This window comes from Anas platyrhynchos, chromosome 20 (assembly GCF_047663525.1).
Source record: "Anas platyrhynchos isolate ZD024472 breed Pekin duck chromosome 20, IASCAAS_PekinDuck_T2T, whole genome shotgun sequence".
NCBI classification, from domain to species: Eukaryota; Metazoa; Chordata; class Aves; order Anseriformes; family Anatidae; genus Anas; species Anas platyrhynchos.
In genome coordinates this window covers 6,919,305-6,941,918 of record NC_092606.1, presented here as the reverse complement: position 1 = coordinate 6,941,918, position 22,614 = coordinate 6,919,305, and the positions used below count along the sequence as shown (strand labels likewise).

Below are 22,614 nucleotides of genomic sequence, written 5' to 3'. Positions count from 1 at the left end.
AGCTCATTGCTCACACCCCCGCGTCCAGAAGCTGTGGTTTGGGAGAGGTGGCTGTGGCAGCAAGGAGGAAGAAGCAGGGTGACACCTTATGGGCTACTGGGTGAAACTGGCCCGTGTTGTGTTCAGGGCTCGGCCGAGGAAATACAATGGATTGGCAGCAGATCTGCTGCTAAAACATATTCTGCAGTGACTGAGAAGGGACAGAGGCATGTACCAGCCCCAGCCTCTGCAGATAAAACTGCTGTGTCCTGATGGAGGCTGAGCATGGGCTGGTGATGCTTGGTTTCTATCCTGGCACACCAAGAAGGCCCTGTGCTGGGAGAGCTTTGGGAACAGGAGATCACAAGCTGGGAGACAGCACGGGGGAAGCTGTCTGCATCCAGCCAGGGCAGTGACTGCAGGGATGTCTTACAGGGCCAGCGCGCCAGCCGGGAACTTAGCCAACCCTAAATTCACACCATTCTTTTACAAATCAGGTTGGTAAGACAAACACGAGACATAAACTAGAGCGATTTCCATAGCAACCTCAGCAGAGGTTGAAAAGTCTTTTGTAAACAGAGAGAGGACTGAACCTGAGGAGCAGCTCCAATTTTCTTCATGGAAGAGGAAAGAGCATGGGGGCTTAATAAATTCAGGTCAATACAAATGACCCATAAATCTCAGACAGGGCCATTCCCAACTTTGTGTTCCTTTTTCTGTCCCCCTCTCCACATGCACGGCACGAAGCTGTCTGAAGCACAGAGCCCAGCCTCGCTGCTCCGGCTTATCTCCATAAACTACACAAAGCCTTCTGCTCCTGTTCCACTGCAGCTGACCTTTACTAGCTAATTCTCTGACGCACGCACAGCCCGAGCACATGCCATGCCATTTCTGTATGGCCATAGCAGCTCGACAAGCAATTTGGCTTGCAGAGGAAGCTTGTATCACAGCCAGCTCTGGCTCCTCTTCCTCCAGCCCCATCGGGCAAGCGTGGCTCTGGGTGTACGAGCCCTCATCTGGACGAGGCACTGATCCTACAAAGCCCAGATGTTAACATAAACGCAGACGGCGCAGCATCCCTCCCCGATACCTGCCCTCCCCACCACCCCGTGGGTCCGTGCCATGGGGAATCACGCTGCTGCTCATGGCTGCCAGCGGGCGAGGCCTGTTAATTACCAAAGTGACACGAGCAGATGGTGCCGGCAGCCCTCCAGGGAGGCACCAGGAAGTCCTGTATCGCTTACACTGTCACGGGGCTGGGATTTGGCTGGGGCCAGGGTGCCTGCGTGAAATACTCTGAATTCCCTGCTCCGGGCTCTGCTGTTGGGGGCTGAGCTCAGAGCTTGGCACGGCAGATTTGGGGGATGCTAACACGTCCCATGGGGTCAGTTTTGTGGAGTCAGCCTCAACTCAGCACAGCTGCAGCATGGAGAGAGCTGGGGGCAGCAGAGGGGATACAAGCACCTGTAAACTTTGGGAGAAGCTTTGGGGGAAGCTAGCTTAGAGGTGAGCACTGGGAAACACAGCAGTGGCTCAGGAAAACCCCCAAAAAGGCTGCACCTGGGCCGGGAGCCGCCGCCTGCCTCCTCCTCACAGCCCTCCCCGTGCCCGGGAGCCCCTGAGGTGTTTCTGTGTGTGGGGGGGGGTCCCTCATGTAACACGTTTTTCCTCCCCAGCAGCTAACAACGGGCTGCTGAAAGGCTGAGGAACGGCTCGGGCAAGCCGTAACCCTTCCCTCGCCTTTCCCAAAGCCCCACGGAGAGGGGGCTGAGGACCACAGGCACGGCTGAAGGGACAGGGGCAGGGCTGAGCCCCGCCGCCATCTTCCCGGCCGCGCCCGCCATGGCGGCGCCGCTGCAGCCCCGGCGCGGTCGCGCTCGGTGACGGCCGGAGGCGGGCGGGGCGCGGCGGGGACGGGAGGCAAAATGGCGGCGCCCTCGGCCCCGCGGCCGCCCAGGCCCCGCAAGGAGCCGCAGCCGCTCGTCATCCCCCGCAGCGCCGCCGAGGAGCAGCGCCTCCGCCTCGAGAGGCTGATGAGGAACCCGGTGAGGGGACCCCCTTGTTGGTTGTGCGGGAGGGGGGAAGGGGGCTCCCTCACAGCCGTTTTTTTTGTGGGTGCCCGTAGCGGGGGGGGGGGGTCCCGGTGCTGAGGTGAGGTGTTGGGGACGGGGTCTCGCCCTCCCCGCATGGGGGCTGGCTGAGGGGGCAGCACGGAGGTGGTTCTCCCACTGACCTTGCCCCCTGGCTTCTCCGTCCCCTGGAGATGTGGCAGGGGAGGTGCAGGAGCGCCCGTCAGCTGTCCCCAGGCTCCTGGTGCTGTATTCAGTTCCCACCAGCCTGGAGGTGCTGCCTTTTTTTCCCTCTACTTTCCGTGCTAAAAAGAAGCGCAGACACTCCCAAATCCTCCCATTCTGCAGGTTTGTTGACCCGCAGGCCTGAATTTGAGGGAAGCAGAGGGTACCTCACAATTCCCATTTTCTGCCTCCTCCCTGTGCATAAAGATTTCCACAGACTGCTCCTTCTGGGCTCTGCCGGCTGGGGGAAGAGGCTGTTGTGCATGTACCACCCTTCAACAGCGTCCTAAAATTGCAGACTTTGCTCCTAGAGGATACTGATGACTGCTTGGTTTGTTCTTGCAGGAGAAGACCGTGCCGATTCCTGAGAAACTGAACGAATGGGCGCCGCGACCTCCCCCGGAGTTTGTTAGAGACGTGATGGGTAAAGATGCTATTCTTCAGTTAGCTGTAGGATCGTCCACCTTAAGCTTAGGAACTGTTTAACTGAAAAGGCCAGAGGTGATTGTTTGTTGTTGCTCGTTTTGCGAGAGAAAAGAGGTATAAAGTGTGCTTTTCGAGTTGCTTTTTCAAGCTTGGTTTGTGGGTTTTGCTTTACTGCTGGTTGTCAGAACACGAAGAGAACAACACCTCTGGTGCTGCAGCACACGGGCTGTGTGTGAAGAAATAATCTGTTGCTGTATTGATGACAAAGCATACGTAAGTCTGCCTTTCCCACAGATGTGAGAGCGCTCTGAAAACTTCTAAGTATGAAGTCCCTCTTTTTGATTGCTTTGAGTCTGAATCTCAGGCAGCGAGAAACAGACGTGCAGTGGATGTGATTGTGTGTGGTCGGGAAGGGAGCTGACAGCTGTGCAAGGAACCCAGCACAAGTATTCTGTGTACATTTTGCTTTATCTGGAGGGATTAGATTTGGTATTTGTGGTGTAAACTCTATCTGCATATGGAAGTTATGTCTTTCTTTGGAACTTTTGTCCTTATTTTTGATCCTTTCCAGAGTCTGACTTGTTCTTATTTCAGAATAATTGATCTAGGACTAAAGGTTTTATACACCTTAGAATAACCTGTTGTACTTACTGTAATTCTCTCATGGCTTTTCCAAATAGCTTTTCTGTGTGCTTCAGTTGGACTGTTTTGTTTTTCTGAGAGCACTCGACACGCTGGGATTCTGTTGGTATCAGGAGCGCCCCTATTGCAGCCCCAGCTGCTACGTTTGAGTTACTAGGTGACTTCTTTTGAGCATGTTTTTGTGTGCTTTGCATTGAGAAATAGCTCAGGAGACAGAGAGATAGACGGGAGTGCAATGTTGAAAGCTCCTGTGAGGCTTTTAACATGCAGATTGATGCCAAGAAGAGAGAGCTACAGGGATTTTGTTCGTGAAGAAACCGATAAAATTTGTCAGTGGTATCTGTCTTGTATGGGAAACTGTAACATGATGGGGTTTATCACCTTTCTGTTGACCTTCATGTTTTTGGTATGAGATGCTGAAAAGCAGAAGCAGCGTTAGTAGGATGTTTCAGTTCACCTCTGTCTAGAAGACCACGGTGTGCACGTTTGATCTCTAGTTCTTTTACTGCCTTGGTGTCTAGCTAAGGCTGGATTCTCTGTGAGGAAGATAGGATGTTTTGCTGTTTGCCTTGATCAACAGAAACTGCAGTGAACCACGAGTGTATGGTTTGCAGCTCAGTTTGGCTTTTGACTGTGAGTGATTGGATCTTATATAAAATAGAGACACACTGTGCGTGTAGATTTTCATCTTACAGTGCCCTTTTGTATGTTCTGCCCCTCAGCATCTAGCGATAGCCATACGTGAACATCTGGTATATTTCTGGTATATTTTATCTTCTAGCAGATTGACCCATTTTTATTGTAGGTTCCAGTGCTGGAGCTGGCAGCGGGGAGTTTCATGTGTACCGGCATCTTCGTCGCCGAGAGTACCAGAGGCAAGATTTCATGGATGCCATGGCTGAGAAGGTCAGTAGGACGCTCTTTATATTTTTCCCATGACTATTTTGTATTCACTGCATTTTTTTCTTGTAAAATCATGTGCAAACAATTAAATTCTAAACCACCATCAGTGCAAAACAGTGCAGGAATACGTGATATGTGGTGTTTTTGTCAGCACTGAAACATGTGGTGTTTTGTGTCAGACTTGCTCCATCTTCCCTCTGTTTAGTGGGGGTCCTAGCACACAGTAAAACAGCATATAAATGTTTGTGTTCTCATGTTGGATTGTAAATGTTTTAAAAACTTTTAAAAATGTCTAAAAATGAAAGGAAATCCCTAATTTCACTGTCTTGCACAGACAGCATCAAAGCAAGTACGTGTGCACAGAATCAGGCTTTCTTTTAAGTCTTGGTCAGGTAGAGGATCGATTCCTCCAAAGAGATTATACTCTGTTGGCCAAGATGAGTCCTTTGATTCATATGTTAATGTTTGTCTCAAATTATCCTCTTGGTTTTTTTGGCACGTTCTTTAGGGCAAAAGCCCAGTGTTGCTTATCTGTTTTGGTGAGGATTCCTCCCTCTGAAGCCTTCATTGGTTGGCTCAGGCTGCAGGTTAAAAATGCTGTCTGTACAGAAGTCCTAGGATTACGGCTTTCGTATAAAGAGAAAGCCAGATAAAAGCTGGCAAAGCTCCCTTCTGTATTTTGCGAAAAGACTTCTCCCTAAAAGGACATGATTTTGAAAAGAAGTATTTTAATTTAGGTTGTGACCGAAGTATAACATGTGATCAATTACAGCAAAGACTAGATGAGGAATTCCAGAAGAAACTGGAGAGGAATAAGATGATTGCAGAAGAACAAACAGCAAAACGCAGAAGGAAGCGGTAAGGGCAGATTGTTCCCAGGAGGCTTGACATGGAAAACCTCATGCCCTGTGCCTCATCTGTAGCTATGTACTTCGGATAAATACTCTCACTCTATTTCTACATCTGTCAGACAAAAACTCTGGCTGTGGAAATTAATTTTGTAGATGTCATTGTTTGGTTTCTAAAGGCAGTTGTAAACTTGACAGGTTTTGCTGGCGTGGTTTATTTTCAGTGCCACAGCTAGCAGGATAACTTTGGCTGAGCAGCTTTTGCTGACACTTGTGTTGACTGCAACACGCCGTGCTGCATGTTTGTTTTAACGATGTCAGAAAAGGTCTGTATGTACGTCTGGCTTAAATAAATGTCTGTAACAGCTGACATCGAGCAGCTTAAGTGCAAAAATGGGTGCTGCTTAATGGGTGTGTATGTGGGTTTGGAGCAGCAGAGCATGATGGGGCATGATGCTGTCCTCTGTACACTGTGTGAGTAGACCAGTTCAGTCAGTAAATATGGGAATGGCTGTTTACGAGTGCGGTGTTGTTAAAATCAGTAGCTGCTTCTACCTACCTCAGAGGTAAATCTGGTAGGTTAAGTCTACTAAGTTAGAGGGGAAAAAATAAGAAATATGGAATCCTTCCTTTTCTTAAGTTTTAGACAAAGTAAAACAGTTACAAGATTGGTGCTCTCAGTAAATGGTCTGAGAATTGTTGATGCGGTGATGTAAAAATTTAAATTCCACAGTCTGTGCCATCACACCTTTCAGAAATTGCAGGATATCACGGCTTGCCTCTGACCCTGAGCAGCTTCTCTTTTGTTTCTTTGAGCATTTTGCATTTTGAATTGTGTAGCTGAGAGTTGCTGCTGAAAGGCCTGTGCAAAGTGACTCACTGGCATATTAACAGAAATGCTCACAACACCAACATTGGTGCCATTTTACTTTAGCTGTGGTGTGGTCCAACAGATGGCCAGCAAGTCAGATCTGGCCTGCTGCCTTTTCCCTGGCTGAGAAGGAGAACAACTGTTCAAACAGCAAATGCTGCCTGAACACTTAAACACCTCCTTTCTCCCTTCTTCTGCAGAGTAGTCTAACAGTGTAGGTATCAAACAACTGTGCCCTGTAGCAGCCCTCTAATTTAATCTCACTCACTTAATCTCTTCTGTCCCGAGTTCACAGGTACGGTACCTGGCTCTTTCTAGAGAACCCACTTACTGCATTGTGAGAGGAACATGAATCCCAAATTGCTCTGCCCAGAGTCTTTCATTAGACTGCCTTATTACCTTGGCTAGGCAAACAGAACTGAAATCCCCTCTTAACCCCCGTGTTACTTCTAGGGCCCAATGTAATGATTAAGCGTAGCCAAAGATGAAGATCAAAGATTGTTTGTTTGTTTGTTTCAGTTAAAGCATGTATTACTGTCTTTTTTTTTTTCATCGTTGAATTATAGCAGTCTGGGGTTTTGATACCATTTTCTGTGTTTCTATTAGGTTAGGTAGCTAAAATGTGGGGGCATCTCCGTTTCTTTCTTCTTTCTTGTGTTCTCGGATGTTCTTGTGTATCACATAGTTTTGGCTGTAGTGGCATCAGGAAATAGACTTCAAAAAAAAATTCCATAAGAACTAAAACCAACATAGAAATGTTTCTGTTGATCTTATGTCTAACTTTACTCTGACTGAATTTTTAATTGAGGCCAAAGTTGAATTGAACTTCTCCTCTGAAGTCTTTTTCCAAGATGTCTGTAATAAGTCCTTAATCAGTATATGATTACAATGTGCAGAAGCTTTACAATATTAAATTTTCATGAGTCTTTTTTTCATTGCTTTTCAGCCAGAAGTTGAAAGAGAAGAAACTGCAAGCTAAGAAGAATAAACTTGAACAAAAGAAACAGGAAAAAGGTCAGTAGGAGTTGGTTTTCTTTTCTCAAGACTCGGTTCTGTTCCCTAATTGAAGCCTTAGAAGGGTTTTTTCCACCCCCTGTCCGAAGCATTCTTGAAAGGTGGGTGGGAAGACTGAGTATCAAGCTTGATATTTTTGTTAATATTTCAAAAGTACTCTTTGAAAACCCTCTAGGTTGAGATTTAATATTACAAATAACATCTCTATTTATGAATATTTTCCCCTTATTAGGGAATATTTTGGACAACGAATGCTGGAGTCTGATTTCATTGATAGTGGGTGTTTTACCCCAGCTATTCTGACAAGCTGCGAATTTAGAACATGCACTAAAAAAAGGCGGTATTGTTAAGGGCTGTTCTGAAATATTTTTAAATGCATATGGGAAAATGAGGGAAAATGCACAACTTCAACGGCAAGAAACTAAGTTATGATTTTGTGTGCAAGAAATTGAGACACCGTGGTGTCATCTGTTGTACACAACTATTTCATTTCACATAGAAATAAACATGAAAAATCAGACTGCTGCTGTTCTCCCATAGTCCTGGAAGTGAACGTTCTGCGCTGCCAGTATAAATGTTTGTTCAAATTTTTGAACACTCACTGCTTCCTTTCAGTGAGTATATTATATCTCACTTTTTCAAATAGTTGTGCTTTATGGATTAGCACACTGCCTCTTCAGTAAGTCTTGGAGTTAACACAGCTCCCAATAAATTCTGCTCGAACATTAATTTGTCTGACAGTTCTGCCTTCTTTCTGCTTTGCTTTTCGAAGTTGGATCTATTTCAGCTGAACCATTGCCAGCCTTCCGTGTAAACATGGGAGGGTAAATTAATCAGCAGGTAAATTATACTCGTGACAGCAAGTGAGTGTAGCAGAGTGCTTTTTGTTTTGTTTTTAAAAGCTACTTGGTCATGAACTGTGACTGGGAGGAGAATTTAAGTGTGAGGCTTAGCAGAACAGAATTGTCCATCCGTTCAGAGCGTGGCTGGGAGAGAGGAGAGCTGGGCAGGGACTGGCACTGTGGTTTGGGACTGCTGCGTGCAAGTTGTTGGGCTGGAATGTTTTTGTTCGGCACAAACAAGTCATCTGGAAGCCAGGATTCAAACTCCTGTCTTTAGAACAGTCCTTAGCTTTTTGCAGTTTTTGTTTCTTTATTTTAAAAATATTAAATACATAAATTGGTGGAGCTAGGAAGCACTTACAGCTATCTTTAGGCTACTGAGAACAGACTTGTCTTTTTCTAGTTTGGTTTGCCTTGGGTTGAGGTCTGAGAGTTCTTTACAAAGTAATGGAACTGTATTTGTTGGGCCTGGTAGGCAAGCGTTTATTTTTTATTTTTTTTTAATGAATGAATAGATAGAGCTTGTGAGTTGCCATCTTTCATCTTTACTTAGTAAAAATCTTCAGAATAAAGGTTGGTGCTGAATTTGATAGTTGCCTAATCTAAAATGCCAATATCTAACTTCACCACGTGGTGGCATCAGACAGCTAATCCTAAATGCGAAGTGTAACTGGTCAGAGCCTGAGCTGAGTGTGACTTGGTCTGAGAACCAGTGCAAGAGCTACGTGGAGCAGAAGGAAGGCTGCTAGATCTAGGTCCCGCTTCATGCCATTTCCATACCCATTATTTAATTTCTAGTAGCTGTTTCCTCTTCTGGCCATTTAGCAGGCATCGTGAGTTTTCTATGATCCTAGTTAATCTGGCACCTACCTTAAAGGGTTCCTGTGTTTGTTAATAAACTGAACAGCCCGTAAAAGGTCTTGGCACCCTATGGAGTTTCTGTAAAATTGGACAGGCATTGAAATATGCAGAGCCTGGCAGGCGGCTTCCCGGTGTTTGCATTCTTTGACTGTACTCTGTGATACTTGAAAGTTCATGCCGACATGCAGAGGTGAGATTGGGAAGGAGATAACCTATCGCTTCTGCAGTTGACTACCTCTGATTGAAATAACGTTCAATAGGAGGTGGAGTTGTTTAATGATGTCTTGGCACCGTGGTAATGCAGCCTGAGTGGTGCAGGCCAGGGAATGTTTCTCCGAGGGAGAATTTGATATTCAGGGCTCTACATCACTCAGCAGAATTACTAAAGCCTAACACGTTTCAGTAGTGTCTGGGACTACTTTGTTGTGAGATCTGTAATGTGGAAGGCACATGGGACATGTTACCCATTCATACTAATTAGTGTGATCTAATAGCTGTTTGCTGAGCACCTGAGACTATTTTATTGTGAACTATTTAACAAGAAATACACACGGGAATACGTTATTGATTCATATGGTTTCTGTCTTTAGAATCTGATCAATCTCAAGAGCGAGCTAGCAGCGAGGATGATGAAGAGGATAGCAAGGAGGAGGAAGAGAAGGAAGATGATGCCGAAGAGCCAAGTTTTGTGATGGGAAGAGGATGAGGCCTCTCAGGGAGAGCTGGAAACACTGTTCATTGCTTTACATCCAGGAGCATGAAGCCTTTCATCGCGGCCAAGCGGAACCCATTGGCGTACGTTCTATCTGCTTAACGGTGAATGACCTTCACGTCGCAGGCCCAAGAGATATTGATAGAGAAATGCCAAATAAGAGATTTTTTCCTTAATTGCTTGTATAACTGCTGTGCAGTCTGCTCTGTTTGCTCTAAAGAGTCAGCTGTAAGTCTCTGTGACCCTGGAGTTCGTTCTGACATGGCCCAGAGTGTTTTTCTGAAAGCTAAAACATCTCCATTACTATTTAAGGAAAATATTACTGTGAGGGCTACGTAATCTACTCTTGTCAAAGCTGGTAGCAATCAGATACCTGAATCTAAGGGCAGAGTTTAACCTGAAATAGAAAAGTGGTCTGTAGCCAGACTGTCTTGCACTGTGAGTGTTCTGAATTTGGGGGTTTGTATGGGGTCATCTCTAACCCAAAGAAATCAGTTTATGTTGCTAGACAAGTTGTATAGATTTTTAAGCAGGATCCCTTTTTTATTGCTAAAATTTCCCTATTACTTTTCTTCCGTGTTTTTTAAATTAATAAAAGGGATGTGTCAGATTGTTCTGTCTTCTTTTATTTGAAGAGGATTTCAGTAAAATGAAGAGGTGCTTGCAGTGTTGCAGGAAGGAACAGAAAGACCTAGTTACTTGACACATGTGAAAATACAGCAAGAGGTTAGCCACATTTCATATGCTTTTTGCTTGGAACAAATCAAAGTTTTCCAAAAGATTATGTGTAAAGCTTCCAAATCCTGTGGCAGAAAGGCTTGGAATGGAATCGCTGTGCTTGTGCTAAACTTCATGTAGTGACGCCTGGCGTTCCCTCTGCTTGAGCCCTCTGCTTTGAGCTTTGGTTTCCCTGGTAAGAATCACAAAATTCACATACATATTTACTTGTTGATGCCTAAATGAAAAGCGTATGCAGTGGTGGTTTTATTTGTAATTTAGGTTGTTGTCTTTTTGGTGTATCTTGAGCTAGAAGGGTCTGCCATCTTTCAGATGTGCTCATCCCAAGACCTCGGCACCCAGAATGCGGTGCTACTTCTCAAGCTCTAGTTAATGCCAAATAATTTAAAGCAAAAACAATGAAAAGGGAGAATCTCTTGCTGGATTTAGTCTTTGAACAGTGCTGCCAGAACTCAGACGTTTTGTCTGAGCTGGCTTTATGAATCGGCTTCTCGGTGGGGAAGCAGATGTGATCAAGTGCAAGTGATGTTTGTGTTTGGGTCCCTCGTACCTCCCCGGGGACTGCAGAGCTGCATAACTTGTGAGATTCAAGATGTATTTCCCCACCAGCACCCTGATTGGAGATCTGCATGGAAATGTGTGTGAAATCTCTGTAGAGGCATGTGCTTCAGAATAAGCTGTGAATATTTCATTCTCTGGTGCTTAAGGTACAGAACGGATGTTCTGCAGTTGTCAGTTGCTCTGTGGAGAGAAATGAGTTACAAGAACCGTTTCACTTGAATCCCCCTTCGGGTAGGTGAGCCCTGTTGATACATCTGTGTTGTAGGACGAGCCGTAAAAACATTGTGATGTTTCTTGGCTTTTGTGGACGGAGAGGAAGTGAGAGTCTCGCAAATAAACAAAGACTGTTCTGCCTCTGAGCTTGTCAGGCTTTTGAGCTGAACAAATAAGGGCTGTTTTGCATGAAAAGGAGCAGATGTGCTGCACGAGGACACGCTTCTCTCGGCTGGGAAGAAGATGGACTTGAGCTGGCCTTGGTAAACGAAATGAATTCAGGTTGTATGGCCTTACCCCGGCTCCTCAGGATGTCACGGTACCCGTGCTGAATTATTCATCCACTACGTTTACGAGGAGCGCTTGGTTTGTGTGTGAAATCCCTAAAAAGCAAAGAAATGTGTTGCTGAAGGTGGTAGCTGCCTTACGGTCTTCTCTGCTGCCGTGGCTGAATTTAGCAGCAGGATCTGTACGTGGTGCGTGTGAATTCTGAAGCTGCTGTGCCGCGTCGTGGTTGTTGGCGTCGTGTCTTCCAGAATACACAAACATCCGACTGAGCGGCTCGAAGGATGCTGCCTCGTTATGCCAACGTGTGAACGCCGTGTGACCTCGGAACGGGGAGAGCGCTGTCCGTGGAGCAAAATGAGGAAATGTAGTAAAAAGAGGAACAATTTTATGATTGCTTCCTATTCCAAATATAGCACCGAAAAAGCAGCAATAACGCGAGGGCTTTAAGCAGCCCAGGAGCGGGACCTGCTTAAGCCAAGCTCTTGTCCTGGATCCTTTTCTAGAGGAGTGCGGGGCCGGAGGGGGCCCGGGGGGCGGGGCTTCCACCAGAGGGGGAGTGGCTACAGCAAAGTGGGCGTGGTCACGGAGTGATGGGCGTGGCTCCCCACGAGTTAGGTGTGGCCTCCCGCCGGCCCCGCCCCCCACCCCACCTCCTCGCCCAATCAGGCGCGGGTCACGTGTCGCGGGGCGTGGCGCCTCTCCCGCCACCTCCCGTTTCCTGCGGGTCACGTGGCAGAGGCCGGCGTTGCCTTGGCAGCGCGGCGGCGGCGGCGGCGGCTCCGCTCCCGGGGCTCCGCGGTGAGCTGGGGGGGGGGGGGACAGGGGCTGGGGGGCCCCAATTCTCACCGGGGGGGGTCCCGGGTCCCGGGGGGGGACTCCGCAGCCCCGGGCGGTGCCGGCCTGAGGGTGGGGGTGCCGCGGGTGCGAGGCGTTGCCGCGATGGTGGGGCAGGGGCATGGGGTGGGCACGGGGTGGGCACGGTGTCTGCCCCCCCGGGCGGGGAACTGGGGTGGGAGCCCCATAGCTCGCCCCCCCTGCTGCAGCTGACCCAGGCAGGAGCGCGGTATTGCCCCAAAAACTCGCCTCCCGTGCAGATAACTGGGACAGGAGCATGATATATCCGTGATAATCCCCCCCCCCCGTCTAGCTAACTGAGGCAGGAGTGCGGTATTTCCCTGATAACTCTCCCCCCGTCTGGCTAACAGAGCCAGGAGCACGATATTTCCCCGGTAATCCTCCCCCCGTCCAGCTCACCAAGGCAGAGGTGTGCTATATCCCCAATAACTCCCCCCCCCCATGCAGATAACCGGCTGGGCAGTGCCCCCAGAACAAAACCCCACAGAGGTGCAGGAGCCGTGCCTGGAGCTGTGCCTGGAGCTGCTCTCCTTGGGTCTCGCCCCCCGGCCCCTCCATGCCCGCGGGCAGCAAGGTGAGAGCAGCCCCCGCGCTGCCCCCGTGGGCTGTGCTGGCGCCGGGGGGTTTTGTTCCCCAGTTGGTTGTTTATTTGGGAGCAGCTCTCGAGTCAAAATTCAGCCTCGTTGGTATTTCCAGTTTGTTTTTCTAAGGGGAGGCGCGGATGCGATTGGGTGCTCGCGCTCTCCCTCTGTAACCTCTGGATTTTTTATTTTATTTTTTTTCTTTTTAATGGAATTTGTCCCGGGTTGGAGTTCCCAGCATACCAAATTCCTGTGCATTTCGTGGAAAATCAGCATCAGGGTAGAGGCCGTCAGCGTCCCAGCTGGAGGCAAAGCCAGCAGCCTCTCCCCACGCTATACGTTGCAGAATTCACACAGGATGTCATCACAGGAAACAGCTTCAGACTTCTGCTGCTCGCAGGATGTTTCTGCTCGTCCCGGGGGGCCGGGGGAGAGGGGGGTTTTCTGCCATAAGTAGGTGATTCTGGAAAGGGCCAGGCAGGGAGGTTTTCTCTCTGTTTGTGTGTTCTGTGAGTTCCTTTGCTTTTTTTCTTTGCTATCATTTGAAAGCTCTTTGCTCCTGAGCTTTTCAAGAGCCATCCAGGACTACTCCAGGGCTGTAATTCTGGCCTTGTCGAAAAGAGCAGTCTCATGCTCTTGCTGCCGTCCTTACAGTGTCTGAGGAGCTGAAATCTGAAGGTTCACAGAAATAAAACTCCCCAGGGGCATGGGCAATCCTACATCTTGCACTGCTGCAGCCTGATCTTGGTTACGGTGCCTGGGACAGCTTTGTTCCTTTCCAGTCGTGCCACTGGGAGCTGTGGGCTGTTGGTGCCCTCTTATCTGTGCTGCTTCCTCAAATCTCGCAGCAAACACTGATTCATTAGCTGTCTCCATATGGCCCTGGTTTGCCGAGAGCTGGGTGGAGCAGGGGGGATGCGGGCAGGGCGGGGGCTCCTCTCAGGCACTCAGCAAGGTGCTTGTGACCTAGAGGTGTGGTGCTGGGGCTAATCAGTGCCACGCCGGGTGTGATTCTGGGCTCCCACCTCCTCCTTCCAGGAGCTGTATTTAGAGCCAGCAGGGCCTCGCGTGCCACCGTGGTCACGGCAGACCCCAGGGTGTGAGGATTAATCAGAGGATCGGGGTTTCTGTTCTTCAGACGACTGAGTTAGCTCTTTCCAGATGTTTGCCAAAGCTGGGAAGTCCTCACTCAAAATATAAAGTCTGTTTTGTATCCGCAGATGATGCGGAGATAACGAGCCAGGCAGCAGCAGGGGTACGTGGTGGGGCGAGGAGGGGATTGCGGGGACCTGGTGCTTGTTCCTGCCAGCAGCGGTGGCGTTAGCCCCCTGGCCCTTCCCCTATCGTGGTGTAATCTCTGGGATCTGAAGACACTCGGAGCACTTGGAAGGCAGCCCGCTTTTCTTCCTGGAATTGTCTTTTCCTCTCCACGTGCTAAGAGCTGCCAGGGGAAGAAAGGGAATAGGATTCTCGGCCAGATGTGGATGATAAGCGGAGCGCGGATAGTTTAGGAAATTGAACTTTCCACTGCAGGAGCTTGGGGGAATCATTTGTTAACCACCCACAGCGTTCAGGCCTGGGCCTATTTCCTGCCTTGTGCCCGTGTGAACCGAGCAGTAGTTTAACGGGAAAACCTGAATTCTGAAGGAAAAGCAAGAAGTGAGTCCCTGGACAGCTGGAGTCACCTTGGTTCTCCAAGATTCACTTGGAGGTGATGGGTGATGCAGTGGGAAATCAAACCGTCAGATTACAAGGAAATGATAAGATGGGGAGTCTGTCTCCAAAGTGTTATGGAGAACAAATTAGCGAGGAGGAATTAAAGGGGAGAGTTGAGATGCCAGCTTTGAACTAAAAAGTTAGGTGCTGTGCAACCTGCCTGCCCCCCTGCTGGAGCGGTTCCCAAGCTTGCTTGTGCAGTCGTGCCTGGTTCTCATGGTCACTTTTAGCACACAGATGGCTGTTTTCCTGGGTGGTGCATTATAAGTGTGATACCGTTTGCTCCATGGTTTGTCTGCTGGCCGAGGATAGCAGTGTTCAAGCAGCTTTTCCAGTGGCTGATGCTTGTCCTTTCTCCGCTGCCTCCTTTTGAAGGTGCCTCTTGTTTCTCCCCAGCACTTCTCCCATGATGAGTTCTGAATTAAACGTCCCGGTGGACCCTTCCACTCCCGCGTGCTGCTCTGAGCCCGGCACCAAGGGCATGGATTATCGGGACTGGGTGCGCCGCAGCTACCTGGAGCTGGTGACATCCAACCACCACTCCGTGCAGGCCCTGTCGTGGAGGAAGCTGTACCTGAGCCGAGCCAAGCTGAAAGCCTCCAGCAGGACCTCTGCGCTGCTCTCTGGATTTGCGATGGTAGGTTTGTTTTGTGGGCACGCTTTCGGGATGGGGGAAGTTCTGGTTCTGTAAAATCCCCCATTAATCAGCAGTGTTTTGTCCGTGCCAAGAAGCAGGCCGTGCTGCTGCTCTCTGAGGAGCAGGAGGAGGCATCTGCCTGTGGGCTTTGGTTTGGCTGCTGCAAAGTTTGAGGCTGGCTCTCTCGAGGCAGCGTGCAGACATGAGCTGCCTAATGATCCACCCACGCACTCCCAAAGCAGACCTTTAAAAATCCTGGTCCCCATCCTGCTGACAGTCCTCAGCACTGCCCTGGTGCTGCTGGGCTCTCCGTTGGCCCCAAGGCTGGGCACTTTTGGCTGCCTTCACGTGAGGTTGCACCTGGTCTGCTCCTGGAGCTCCTCGGCCGTTGCGGTCCCGCACCTTATCTTATTTTCTGTATGTGCTTTTTTCAGGTCACGGTGCCTAAAATAAGGTGGAGGTTGGGTCACAGCCTGCCAGGGAGGAATTTGCATAGCGTGAACGGAGAGATCGTGTTGTGAGAGGCCCCGCAGCCTCCGGCACGGCGTCAGAGGGCTGGGCAGCCTGCAGGGAGCCAAACCCGGTGTATTTTTGTCAGCACTGTCTATCGGGAATAATCCCCAGTCCTTTCTTTGCTCTGTGCGGCACTCGGCTGTTATCTGGGAGCTATTTGCATAGGTCAAAACCGTGTCAGGGAGCGTGCAAACAACCCAGAGAGACGGTCTGGTGTTGGGAACCGAGCCGTGGGATTAGCAGAGCGCCGTCGGGCTGTGATGCCAGCAGCCTCTTTGCCTCCCCTCGGGTTCTTCCTTCGCAGCAGCGCGGGCTGCAGCCTGTTTCAGGAGGTTTTCTGCTGAGGAAACGGGCTCGCTGCTCAGGTCTGCGCGCTCAGCGCGCCCACGCGGAGGGCAGCGCGTGGGAAGATGCCGCAGCCCGCGGTGTGTGAGCTGCAGGGGGGCAGGCCGGCTTTGGGAACCTTCCAGGTAGCTGGCTTGGTTTGTTTGTTTGCTTTAAGCTGCTCCCACGCCTGCTTTTCCACCCCCGGAGCATCGCAGTGGTGAGTTCCCTTTCGGATGACGAAGCCGCTCACCCAAAGGGAAGCTGGAGGAGCGTGAGCAGGGAGATGAGGGGGGGCAGCCTGCAGGGCAGGGGAGCTGGGTTGCTTTGGGGTCCCTCTCTCCTCACTGTGTGGATGTGATGCTCATCAAAGCAGGGCAGGAGGAGCCTCCCCGTCCTGACACAGCTGGCTTCTCCCACAGGTCTCTTTCCACTGAAGCTTTCTTACTCTAAAAAGCATTTCGTGTGCTGGTCCCTCATGCCTCGAGGTTCCTGGAGTGGTGCAGGAGTTGTTCATGACCGTGCCCTTTAACGTGAGCACTGAATTGCTGTTTTGTAGCACGGTGAGCCCCGAAGCATCGCGTGTGAGCAGATGGCTCTGCCTGGATGCCAGTGTCACCAGGACCCTGCAGGGCTGGGCTGTGTCTGAAAACACAGAGCTGCTGCAAGGGCCCAGCAAACACACACAGTTACCCGTTTGACTTCTGGTTACGAGGCACTTAGCTACCTGCCAAGGTTATCTCGTGTACTTGGTGCTCCTGGATCAGTTCTTAGAGGAGTCTCGTGCCGCGGTGGGCATGCCAGAGCTGGTGCCCAGGAGTGCTGTCTGCCGGGCACTTAGCAGCTTAAAAGCCAGTTATCAAGTAGGTGGAAGGATTGCGAATTAGAGACAGCCGCTTTAATGTAAGTAGATCCAAAACTGGTGTATTTCAGAAAATAAGGCATTTTCTGGAAGGGATTCTCTTCTGTTAGCAAGCCTTTCCCTAGCTGACTGCATTGGGCCATCCAGTGAAAGGTGACGTATCCATCCCTGCCTCGTTATTCCTCTGCTGGTAATTTGCTAGGCATGTACTATGGGGATGTTTAGACTCTAATAAGAGCATCTCTTTGGCTCTGATGGCAGCAGCAGAGTTATTTAGAGTGGAATAGTTTCCTTGAAGCCCTGTGTGCACTTAGCTGTGTAAACAAATGTCACAGGGGCCTTGGCTATTGCTTTATTTACTTCCCTGTCAGCGTGTGCGATTCCAGCCGGTTCCATATTGGCTGGAAATGATCCCAAGCTGATGGGGATTTAATCAACAGGCGGTGGCTTTGATCCAGCTCCTTCTGGACAGGCGGCAGCATCGTGCGAGCCGTCCTCGTTAGGCGATGCTCGCTGCGGTGTTTCTGGCAGGCCAGGAGGATGGGGGAGCCTCCCAGCACCAGGTCTGCCTGGAGGGGGCCGTGTGGCTGCCGGCATCGTCCCAGGGAGGCTGCGGGTGAAGGAGATTCAGAGGGAGCTTAGGAAATCTCCTTCATCGTTTTCCTGATGGAAATAAGAGCTGCCGCTGCTGGCCGGTCTTCTCAATGCTTGTCCGATTCCTCCAGGGTGTGTATTGGATTTAGAAAAGGAGGGGGGAAAAAATCCAACAGATCGACCCGAGCGATTGTTGTTACAGGCTGCCAAACCATCTGTGTGAATGTACCGTGTGTTGTGTGAAGCCGTTTGTCATCCTCTCCCCTGGCATTATCTCTGCTGGACCAGATTTCTCAAGATGAGCATCTTCTTTGTGGCCAATCTGGGCCACGGGGATCTCGAAGGAAAAAACCCACACAATCGCCTGGAATTTAACCTCCGCCTAACCTAAAAACCTTCCTAACACATGGTTCTTCAGCAAACCTGCGAGCTTGGAGTCCAGCAGGGCCACCCCCGGGCTTTAATTTTAAGGCTGTGCTGAAACAGGCGGCTGCTCAGCGCGGTGCTCGGTGCCTCGCAAAGTCAAGCCCTGGGGAAGAGGTTAGCATAAAAGGGGCTGTAATTGTATCAAACACGACACATTAATAGTTTTACAGGCGAAGCAGCATACTTAATGATTTTTAAATGGGTTATGTCAGCTTGTCCTCCTTCTCCTATCCCGGTCAGGCAATGACGTGACAGCCCGAGTGGGGTAAGGTGACAAAGCTCGCTCCCCTTCCCCGTGCTCCTTCGGGTGAAATGATCTGTTTTTCTGCCTTGCTGCCCTCTGGATTGTTGATGTTTTCCTGCAAAATACCTCTTACTGAGCCATCCGTCAGTGTTAAAAATTCATCGCGTTGCACAGCTGAAGCTAGCCCTAGGGAATAGGTTAGTCTGGGAGGAAACATCCAATTAGCCGAAAAGTGCTGCTCACGCGGAGGGTAACAACCAGGAATTGATATGTCGACATCAGCCGGGCTTTCAGCTTTCATATAAAGCTATAAATTGAACATGCAGGTACGGTTCCCATTCAGCTCGCTGAATGCTGTGTCTCGGGGTATTACAGCACCCAATAATGCACAAAATACCTGCAGCTGTCCCTGGTGAGGCGGGTGACTGACGAGCACGGCGCTGTACCAGTGATTGTACAGAGCCGTGCAGCAGAAGGTAAGTCTGGTCCCAAGAAATACCCAGGGAACTGCAAAGGGAACACGTGCCAGGCACTGTGTGCGTTGTATTTGGACGGACCTCGCTTGCAGTAGATGGTGAAGCCAGTCCTGCGTTATTTTCCCCGCTATTTGACAAGATCTGCAGACAGGAGTCTTTAAAAAATTAAATTCCATGCCCACATGCATCACCAGAACAAGTGGCTGGGGATATCCAAGAGCTGTCACTGTATTTTTGGTGTCTCTAATACCACCTACAGCTGGCGTAGGTGTAAAATCCAGATGTGTGGAAGCTGTTTTCTACCCCCGGCACGTGTTATCTCTTGGTGCTGACAGATGTGTTCAGGCTTGACCATGATCCCCTCCTTCAGGCTGCTGATGGTCTCAGAATAAACCCAGGTGAGGCAGCAGTCGTGCCAGTGCTGCTTCCACCCTCTTAAATCCTTCTCAGGGCTACCAACGGGGACAGTGTGAGCGTACTTTAATTGTAGTGCCTAAATAACATTAATAACATCAAATTAACGCTAATTAACAAGTAATGCCACAGTGAATGGTGCGGATCACCGTACAGAGCCCGAAATGGCTGCTCATACAAAGCGTGGATGAAGCGGTGATGTCTGTTGTGCAGAATCCACCTCCACCCTGGAATCCAGCCGCTTGTGCCAAGTTTCCCTCCCCGGAGCAGCTCTGAGAGGTGCTGGGCTGGGGCTGGTGTCCTCGATCAGCTTCTCCTTCCCCTAACACACACGGTGCAATGGAGCAGCAGGCTGCCTGGGGTCACCAGAGATTTTGCAGGCTGCACCAAGTGATGCTGGAGAGTTACCAGAGGGCAGCGCTGGGTATTCCCATCCACTATCTCGTAGCTTCCCTTGGCAAAAGCTTCCTGCAGCCCTGTCGGGGCTGACACCAGGCAGCAACACACGTGCTGGCTTGCTTCATAGACGGGTGAAGTATTTTAACAAATTCCTGTGCTAAAGCAGCTACAGACCCATAGCAGGACTGCAGCTCTGGTGCCAGAGGGGCGCCGCTCTCCTGCGTTTGTTGTTTGTTAAACAGCACTCGACTGAAGGTGCAGTTGAGGCTCTTTTGAAACAGCTTCAGGGACCTGTGTGCTGTGAGCCTTTCCTGAAACGAGAGCCCAGCTGCTAACACGCCTGTAGCTGTCCACCTCTGCTGAACGTATCAGTAAGTTATTAGACCCCAAGGGAGAAATTTGGGGATGTCAGTGACTGGTATCCAGGCATGCGCGTAATAAAAACGAACGCCGCGTTCTGAGAATAGAAGGCAGCTATTTTTACTGTGGAGTAACTTAAACTATAGAGTAGCTCACGTGCTTCCCCTGGGAGGTGGTGTCGCCTTGCTGGCGGCTGGCCAGGCGGGCTGCTTGCTTTTGGCTTTTTACACTGGTGAAGCTGAAGCTTCCTGCGCCGCAACCGCTAGCGGTGAGCGGAAGAAGAAAGCGTGGCAGGCAGGCTAGCAGGCTGTCAGCTGCCTCCGAGCCACGTTTCTCATCTAATGGCTTCCTTCTGTCGTGTGCTCGGGTTGAGGCAGCTCGTGGTGCAAGGAGAGAGCTGGTATTTTGGCAAAGTGCAGCGTGGAAATGTGTGCGTGAGCCTTGCGGCGGGGCAAGCGCATCGTCAGCGGGACCAGGCTGCTCCAAAAAGCTCTCGAGTGTGCACTTGACCTTACGTGGTCTTCTGAATAAAGATGCTTTCCTGGATGAAGGCCTTGAAAAGAGGAAAACCAGCTGTTGACGAGCAGCCTTCTCTTCCTTTTCCCCCCAGGTTGCCATGGTGGAGGTGCAGCTGGAGATGCAGTACAAGTACCCCCAGATGCTGCTGATCGCCTTCAGTGCCTGCACCACGGTGCTGGTGGCCGTCCATCTCTTCGCTCTTCTCATCAGCACCTGCATCCTGCCCAACGTGGAGGCAGTGAGCAACATCCACAACCTCAACTCCATCAGCGAATCCCCCCACGAGCGCATGCATCCCTACATCGAGCTGGCGTGGGGCTTCTCCACGGTGCTGGGGATCCTCCTCTTCCTCGCAGAAGTGGTGCTTCTGTGCTGGATAAAATTCCTGCCCGTGGACTCCATCCAGAAAAACGAAACCGTCACCATCCAGAAGCCCAGCGGCCACGCGGGCTGGCAGGCGGCACTGGTCTCCACCATCATCATGGTCCCCGTGGGGCTGATTTTTGTCGTCTTCACCATTCACTTCTACCGCTCCTTGGTGCGGCACAAAACGGAGCGCCACAACCGGGAGATCGAGGAGCTCCACAAACTCAAAGTGCAGTTAGACGGGCATGACAGAGGCATGCAGGTGGTGTGAGGGGCTGAGAGCAACGTGCCCGTTCTGCCAGTCGGTGAGACACACGGGGATGGATCGTCCCGAGGCTTAAATATGTAAATGCTAATTGCCTGCCGTATTTAGCTGTGGGTTCTAGTGCTGTTTCAGATGCTGGGGTCTCTGGTCCTACACACTTCTGTACTTAAGTAGACACTGTTGTGGAGTTCGAGATCAAGTCTTGATCTACGTTGGTACAAGTAGCCAAAAATCTGCTTTTTTTTTTTTCATGTTTTTCATTTTTTTTTCTTTTTTTACAAATGCAACATTCAGTTGTCAAAGTAAAACTGCATCAGCTGTCCACAAAGGCTGTGTGTGTGTGTGGGACCTGTCTCACGTGTCAGAACTCCCCGGCTGTCAGTGCAGCAGCAATTAATTGGCAGTTTATTTCTAGAGCTGTGCTGGTTAATGAAGGTATCTGCTTCCAACCTGAGGACCTCCAGGAAAGCACAATAGAAATGTTCATCACCTCGGTTCTAAAGCAAGCGTTCCATGAGTACGTAACCAGGAGGAACCAGCCTTAGCTTTTATGTTCTGTTCTTGCTGTTCCTTACTACGTTTTTATGTCTGGGGAGGTCGAAATTTGAATTGCAGGGGGCTGAGTTCTGTCGTAATTTCTCCAGCAGCATCTGTCACTCTAGATTGAACGAATGCCGAGATCATGGGAGGGTTTTTTCCAATAAGAAGCAGGAGTGCCCAGGGAAGGCCTACAGGTGTTTGTTTTAACAAGGACATTCCTAAAACAGAACAGTGACGGGGAATTTAACGAGACAAAATTCTGAAGGACTAGAGAAGTTTCAAGGAGGTAAAGAGTGACAGCAGGCTGTGGAAATTGTCCCTGTGTTGTTTTCAGTTGTGTGCTGTTTCAATGTCTTTCTCCTGGCTTGATGCAGAGAACAAGCCCCAGTCCTGTGTTTTTCATCAGTGTTTGTCAGCTGTACGTTCACCTGTCCGAAAGGAATGCTTCCTCCTCCCCGCACCAAGGCAGGCAGCTTCTCTGGGGGAACCTGGAGCTGCACAGGCGAGTCTGGAGCTGGATCCTGGAGATCTGGGTGCCACTGAAGAGCTATCACCTTCCACTTGAGCTGACTCTTTTCCAGCAGCAGAAAAAAAGACACTTGCACGTTCGTTTTGCTTAGCAGGGGAAGCTTGTGAATGCTCCAGCATCCCTTTGGGGGAAAACTTCTGTAAAAAAATAGTTTTATGATTTGTGGTAACCTTGTGGAGAGAAGTGCTTTGCAGTCATCAGCTCTCTTAAGGGCAAGGGAGGCTTTCCCAGGGCTGCAAGAAGCACATTTCCTTAGCCCTGCTCCTTTGCTGATTTCCTGCTCTGCACTCCAGCGTTGCAGTTAGGCTCCCAGGCTCTATAGGTTCCCGAAATCGTTACGGATGTTTGTAATGTTCTATTTATCTCTGGTCCCTTATTCCACTGGGGTTTGAGAAATCTAATGGCAGCATATTACATGTCAGCTGCCCGGAGTGGAGAGCGCACGCAAATCCCAGTGAGACTATCCCTGTGTTTCTCTCTGACGAGGGCCTTGGGAACCCAACTCCAATTTCTCTTGTTTACATGCAGGTTTGAGCATTGCTGAACGAGTTGCTTAGCGCTGTGTCTGTGCCTTTCATCTGTTGTTCTTGCCGCAGTTGGCGTGTACCATATTGGCTGATGTGCAGCAAAGGAAATAGTTGGTGTGTGAAACGCCCGGGCTGTGCTTATGCACATATGCAAAAAATGAGGAGTGTCCTCCAGGAAGTGGGTGGTCACAAAATTCATGCCATCTCCCCGGGAGCCTGCCCTCTCTTCCTCCTCTTCTTACCAAAATAAAAAATTAAAGGTTTACGTAACGAAA

General features: G+C 50.0%; 2 protein-coding genes across 4 annotated transcripts; both read left to right on the top strand.

The window, feature by feature from the left end:
* The first annotated feature begins 1,831 nt into the window (after positions 1 to 1,831).
* Positions 1,832 to 10,002, top strand: PRKRIP1 (PRKR interacting protein 1). Its single transcript, XM_027472611.3, has 6 exons — positions 1,832 to 2,024; positions 2,619 to 2,697; positions 4,147 to 4,247; positions 5,017 to 5,102; positions 6,910 to 6,977; positions 9,271 to 10,002. The coding sequence occupies exons 1-6, from the start codon at positions 1,905 to 1,907 to the stop codon at positions 9,384 to 9,386; spliced, it is 570 nt and encodes a 189-aa protein (XP_027328412.2). The 5' UTR covers positions 1,832 to 1,904; the 3' UTR covers positions 9,387 to 10,002.
* Positions 10,003 to 11,830: 1,828 nt separating this feature from the next.
* On the top strand, positions 11,831 to 22,614 carry ORAI2 (ORAI calcium release-activated calcium modulator 2). 3 transcript variants are annotated; one of them, XM_027472608.3, is made up of 4 exons: positions 11,831 to 11,990; positions 12,495 to 12,621; positions 14,741 to 14,981; positions 20,204 to 22,614. In XM_027472608.3, exons 3-4 carry the CDS (start codon positions 14,751 to 14,753, stop codon positions 20,747 to 20,749), a joined length of 777 nt encoding a protein of 258 aa, XP_027328409.1. In that variant the 5' UTR covers positions 11,831 to 11,990; positions 12,495 to 12,621; positions 14,741 to 14,750; the 3' UTR covers positions 20,750 to 22,614. The 3 variants fall into 3 exon arrangements, with proteins under 3 accessions (XP_027328409.1, XP_027328410.1, XP_021133563.1); XM_027472609.3 differs by lacking the exon at positions 12,495 to 12,621 and having other exon boundaries at positions 11,871 to 11,990; XM_021277888.4 differs by lacking the exons at positions 11,831 to 11,990; positions 12,495 to 12,621; positions 14,741 to 14,981 and adding an exon at positions 18,702 to 19,604.